Genomic DNA, 6,182 nt, shown 5'->3' on the forward strand with positions numbered 1-6,182 from the left:
TCCCATCTGGATGTTAATTTCACTGGGAAGGCCCAAGCCTGGGGCTGCAGAATGAGCCTCCTGAATACCACATCCAAGCACAGAGGGGTTGTGTCACCAGCCCAAGATCACCCAGCACAGCAGGAGACGTGGTCCAGCATTTGGGCCTTGGCACCCCCACCCTACCCATGCAGCCCTCTGGCTATCCACAAGAGCCTGTCCATGCTTCACTCTAACACGTGGAGGGGAAGCTGAGACCCCCCAAGGCCTAGCAAAGCCAGGGACGAGGTCCAGTCTTGTGCCCAGGAGAGCTGGAACTGAGGTCACTGGTTCCAGGATTTCTGCTGTCCTTCAGGTCCTCCAGCTCCCTGGGTCAGCTGCAGGCACCGGTCATAGAATGACATGGGGGCCTTTGGGTGCTCTGAAGTCCATGCCTGCCTGTTGTCTGTGCCTGTCCCCTGGAGCTGGAGTTGCTTCTGCTGAAGTCGCCGCAGGTGCCGAGCTGACACCTTGATGGCCCTGGGGTCTCTGGAACAGCTGTGAGGAGAGAAAAGTGGGGCAGGTGGTCATAACTGCCAAGAATCCCACCCTAATCTGCAGAGAGGGTGACCAAGGCCCAGAGAGGAGCAGGGCTGGGGCCGGGAGGGTGGGTGGCTGTTACACCTAGCAGGGGGCAGAATAAACCTGGGTTGGCACCCAAAGGCCCAGGTTCTGCCACTAGCTGGCTGCAGAAACCTGGGTCAGTCTGGGCCTCAGTTTCCCTACCTGTGAAATAGGAAAAGTAACAGAGTTAGTTTTGAGAATCAGAATTGAAATTGTGGATTATGGGGTAAGAGTTAAGCAGGTGTTTTACTATGTGTCCTGCAGGCCTTAGCCTATGTACGTCACACACGCCACTTCCTTGGCTTCTACCTCCATTTTATAGGTAAGGAAACAGAGGTGTGGAGAGGTTATTCAGCTTGCAAGGTCACAAAGGAAGTAAATGACAGAGTTGAGATGCAACCTACATGGGCCAACTGCAGAGCCGAACACAGGGATGATGACAGTGGAGCTCAGGGGTCCCCTGACCCCCTCCATCACCCTCTCAGCCCAGGTGCACAAAGGCAGCAGAGGCAACCCACCCCTTGGGAAGTCCCCCATCCCTCCCGGCCCTGATGTCACTTACCCTTTGCCCTCAGCACAGTCCAGTGGAGGGGCCAGTTTGAAGCAGGTCATGCCCAGCAGCTCCCAAAGTATGTTGGCGCCCACAGGTGCGCTGTGGAGCCTCAGGAAGCGTGCCAGACTGAGGGCAGAGGCAGGCTCAGGCTGGGGCAGGGCCTCGTCAGCCAGGTGTCCCTCCCCAGTGCCTGGCAACAGGCAGCCTACCCCCAAGGGTCCAAGCAGGCCTCACCGGCGTGTGCAGTTGCAGTGGAAGAGGGGTTCACGGGCATTGTTGAACAGCTGGAACTTGGTCTTCTGGGGCCCGATCTGGTGCTCACACTGGTCCAGGCGGCGGAAGCTGCGGCAGGCGTGGCGGGCACCTGGGGGCAGGTGTGGTGGTGAGAGGAGCCCTGTCCGATGCCCACTGCCATCCGGCACACATGCTCTGTCCCCCACACACAGTGTCGCTTCCATCTCATGCCCTTTGTGCCTTCAGAGTACCTCACACATAGGAGACGCGTGTGCATGCACACACACACACAGAGCAGTGCTGCCATGGGGAAGCCCAGAGAGTCGAGAGTGGTCAGAAAAGGTTTCCTGGAGGCAGAGGCTTCTAAGCTGAGGCTGGAAGAGGGGAAGAGTCAGGGAGAGTTCTCCAGGCAGCAAGAACAGCATGTGCAAAAGCCCAGCAGTGGGAGAGAGCAAGTGGCTTTTGAAGAACCAAATGAAGTTTGTGGAACTGGAGTTTCGACTGGGGAGTAGGATCTGCAGGACCAGACTCGACAACCCCTGGGTGTTGGGACATCATGGTGGGGCCTCAGCGAGGAGTGCCATGGACAAGTTTGGAGCTTACAAAAATCCCTCTGGCTGCAGCAGGAGAGAGGTTGGGAGACCCCAGAAGGAGTTCAGAGCAGGAAAGGAAGCAACATAGGGGGCCCCCACCCTGAACAGAGTCAGGGACACCTCCTTACATCAGGAGCCCCCAAGGTTAGGTTCTGAGCTCACCTTGAGGTTTTAGGCCATGCCATAGTCCCTGGAGGCCTGAATCAGTGACCTCCAGCTGGACTATGGAGGCCACATCAGGCCCAGGGGAGGCCACAGGGGCCTGGAGAGCTGTGGCGTTGGCTTGGCTGGGGTACTTGGACTCTTTCTGCTGTGCTGGCCACTTCTGAGGGTGCTGAATCCACCGAGGCTTGCTGGGTGCTGGGTTCTGAGGACTGGGAGTCAGGGGGATGGCAAGGGAGCTCCAGGAGGCATTGTAGAAGGTCCTGGGCTGGAGACGGGCGAGGGATATAGAGCCATATGTTCTACACCTGGGAGGTAGCACATGGTGGCAATTGGTAACCCAGAATCCCCCCTCCCAGAAGTCCCCAGGTTCATCTCCATGGAGATCAGGGCTCTGCCAGTCCCACCCCTCATCCCACATCCCGCTGGGTCCTGCAGGGCACCCAGGGAGCAGTCTGCATCCTGGGCCCCACCCTGAGGAGAAGACAGGGAGGGCGAGGCATCATTCCCTGGAGGACAGACATACAGAAAGGCTTCCCTCCCAGGCTTGGAGCCCGAGCTCCCAACTGGCTGGGAAGGGGCTCGAAAGGGACAGCCACATACCCGCCCCACCAGTACCACTCCACACAGGCCTCCTGGTCCTCCAGCACGAAGCAGGGGATTGCCAGCAAGTTGAAGAAGGCCACGCCCACGATGTCGGAGATGGAATCCCGTTGGTTATGCAGGCACTGCTGGAACCTGTCCCAGAGCCAGCACTCAGGTCCCTGGACCACAGAGAGCTACCTGGCTCCTCTCCCAGACCACCTGGTCACTACCAGCCAGGTGATTTGGGGTCCAAGTGTCCCCTTTCCTGTTAGGCCTCAGCTTTCCCACTGCACAGTGGACTCTGGCTGGCTGATCCTTTAGGATTCTCTGGAATCCTAGACTCTGCACCAGGTAATCCCGGTGGATAATCCCACCCCGAGCTCCCAGCCCTCCCTGCCCACCACCAACCTGGCATCACAGTTGCAGTGGGAGATGGTGTGGAGTCGGTAGTTTCGGATGCCATAGCTGTACTGGAAGGGTGAGACAGTCTGTGGGCAGCGGTCATGTTCCTGGCAGCAGAGATCGGGGCCCTGGAAGACCCCTGCAGGAAGCGGAGGGGGCACCAGCTCAGCAGGGTCGTGGGCACCACATGCCGGCTATGCCCGCGTGGTGTTGGGAGCAGAGACCTGGTTCTCATCCCAGCCCTGATACAGATGACCTGGGTGGCCTCAGGCCTCCCCCTGTGGGACTCACAGTTCCAAAGCTTGAAGAGAACACCCAGGTACAGCCTCTGTTGGGCAACTCCAAGTGCCAGGCAGCCCACACATGAACCCTTGCCCACGGAAAGATCTTCCTCAGGTGAACTGGTGTCTGCCTCCAGAGTTCTCAGGCTCACACCCCAAGTGAAACTCCAAAGTTATGAATATGTGTGGAATGGAATGGTAAACAGCAGGGTGCAATCTCGCTGGCACAATGAGGCATTGTCAGGATGCCAACCTGCTCCAACTCAAGTGCCAAGTCCTCCTCCCAGCCCTCCACGCATACGCACTGACAGCTGTACCGAGAGTGCAAAAAAGCCATGCATGTTTTTCACCACCTGAGCAATGATGCCCTTTACTGAGCATCTCCCAAATGCCTGGCACTTCCCACACCCAAGCACACAGCAGCCCTGGGAAGGAGGTGTCACGTTTATTGTACAGGTGAGGAAACAGATTGAGAGAGGGGAGGTGACTCGTTCAGCTCGGAAGGGCTGAGCTGGGATTTGAACCCAGGCCTTTGGGTCTCGGCGTCCCCTCCACTGGGCACCCTGTACCCATAAAGCCTCCTCTTGGGTAATGGTTTCTTGGCTCAGCTGACCCTGGATCCATCCCAGCCAGCCTCCTTCCTCAGATGGTAATTAATGAGGCCTCCCAGGTGTGAGTAGGACCTTTCCCATCTATAACCACATTTAAGCATCCCATGATGAGATTTATGGTCACCCCATTTTACAGATAAGGAAATTGAGAGTCAGAGTGGCTAAGTCACTTCCTCAGGGCACACAGCCTGGGAGAGTGGGTACCAGGGCTAAAGGCTGCATTCCCCCCCCCACCAGCCCCCCTGTCCACACACCGATGGCTCACCCAGCTCCGAGGAGTTCCCGGCAGAATCCCCGACTCCACACCACAGTGTGCCAGGCATGGTCCAGCCTCTCTTCACCCGCTGGTTCCCCATGCTAGGCGCTCCACTCTGCCCTACTGCTCGCTTCTCCCTGGTCCCTGCTGGACTCTCGGCAGGCCCTCTGCAGGCCTCCCACTGACTCTTAAGGGTGGCCAGGGCTCTCTGCAGCTCAGGTCCAGGGGTGTGGATGAAGGAGTCCCGGGTGATCTCACCAGCACAGAGGGTACTGAAGGCTGTAGTGAGCTCTGGCTCATCCTGCCGGCTGCACACCTGCAGCCTCCCGTGCGCATCCCAGTGGGCATGGAACAGGGCTAATCCCTGGGCATCCTTGCCCAAGAAGCTAAGGAACCCCAAAGGGCTGCCAGAGATGGGTCTGGCCAAGTGGCAGGAGGTGCTGTGCAAGTGGAGGGCAGGGGAGCCCCCCAGAGCTGCCCCCAGGAAGTTCAGCACCCCCAAGAGCACCACCAGAACCCCCATTCTGCCCTGGCCCAGCCCAGTCAGACAAAGCCCCCGGGAATCCTACCCTGGTGGGCCCACGAGGCAGCAGCTCTGTAGCTGAGCGGAAACGAGCCCAGCCGACCCGGTGCTGCGGGGCCAATGAATGGAGCTTTGGGAGGAGTAGGAAGGAGGTTGGAGTATGGGGTGATCTGGGGCTTGTAACTGAATCCACCGGCTGGGCAGGCCGCTGATTGGCTGAGGAGTACACTGGCCGGGGCCCACGCCCCCATTTGGCCTGCCTTTCTCCACGCCTTCCAGTCACCTGCCACCAGCCTTGCCTGGATGGGGATGGTAGGAGCCAAAGCCCTGGGGGCAGGGGCCAGAAAGGGGATCTGTATCTCCCTGGGGAGGGAAGAGGGTTTGGGGGCTCAGAGGAGGCTCCTAGAACTGGTCATCCCCCCATCCCAGGGATGGCCGCCAAGCCCACCTCCATGAAGCTGGCAGAGAGCCATGGGTTTCTGCCAAAGCTGGGTAAAGGAGGTAAGGGCAGGGCTGGGGCTCTGTGGCCACACCCCTCCCCCGGGAGGCTCTGAGGCTTCTGGGAAAGGGAGCATCCATGCCCCACCCCCCCGCCACCTGGGTGCTCTCCCTTCCCAGTCCTGGTTCTAAGAAAGGCACTCAGCATATTCAGCTCCCCACTTCCTGGGACCCCAAGCACAGGCATGGCCCGGCAGCAGCCCTCCTGGTCTGATAGATGGTGTAGACACAACCAGAGCAGACTTTGAAGGCAACACTGGGGCTTCCCTGGTGGCGCAGTGGTTAAGAATCCACCTGCCAATGCAGGAGACATGGGTTCAAGCCCTGGACCGGGAAGATCCCACGTGCCACAGAGCAACTAAGCCTGTGCGCCACAACTGCTGAAGCCCGCGCGCCTGGAGCCCGTGTTCTGCAACAAGAGAAGCCACGACAATGGGAGGCCCGTGTACCGCAACGAAGAGTGGTGCTCACTACAACTAGAGAAAGCCCGTGCAGCAATGAAGACCCAATGCGACCAAAAATAAATTAATTAATAAATTAATAAATTAATTTAAAAAAAAAAAGAATCTGCCTGCCAATGCAGAGGACACGGGTTTGATCCCTGGTCCAGGAAGATCCCACAACTAAGTCCATGCGCCACAACTACTGAGCCTGCGCTCTAGAGCCCGCGTGCTGCAATTACTGAACCTGCGTGCTGCAGGTACTGAAGCCTGTGCACCTAGAGCCTGTGCTCTGCAACAAGAGAAGCCACCGCAATGAGAAGCCTGCGCACCGCAACGAAGAGTAGCCCCCGCTCGCCGCAACTAGAGAAAGCCCACGCACAGCAATGAAGACCCAACACAGCCAAAAATAAAAATAATTAATTAATTAAGTAATTTAAAAAAAAGAAAGCAACACTGGGC

At 58.2% G+C, this 6,182-nt stretch overlaps 1 protein-coding gene across 2 annotated transcripts; it reads right to left on the reverse strand.

Annotated features, from left to right (window-relative positions):
* Nucleotides 1-302: 302 nt before the first annotated feature.
* On the reverse strand, nt 303-4,782 carry PLA2G3 (phospholipase A2 group III; the record flags this gene model as incomplete). Of its 2 annotated transcripts, none has more annotated exons than XM_079717077.1 (7): nt 303-516; nt 1,145-1,261; nt 1,370-1,499; nt 2,125-2,432; nt 2,728-2,862; nt 3,118-3,250; nt 4,269-4,782. In XM_079717077.1, 7 exons carry the CDS (start codon nt 4,780-4,782, stop codon nt 303-305), a joined length of 1,551 nt encoding a protein of 516 aa, XP_079573203.1. The 2 variants fall into 2 exon arrangements, with proteins under 2 accessions (XP_079573203.1, XP_079573202.1); XM_079717076.1 differs by having other exon boundaries at nt 1,370-1,529.
* Between the last annotated feature and the right edge of the window lie 1,400 nt (nt 4,783-6,182).

Source organism: Hyperoodon ampullatus (assembly GCF_949752795.1).
Source record: "Hyperoodon ampullatus genome assembly, chromosome: 13".
NCBI classification, from domain to species: domain Eukaryota; kingdom Metazoa; phylum Chordata; class Mammalia; order Artiodactyla; family Ziphiidae; genus Hyperoodon; species Hyperoodon ampullatus.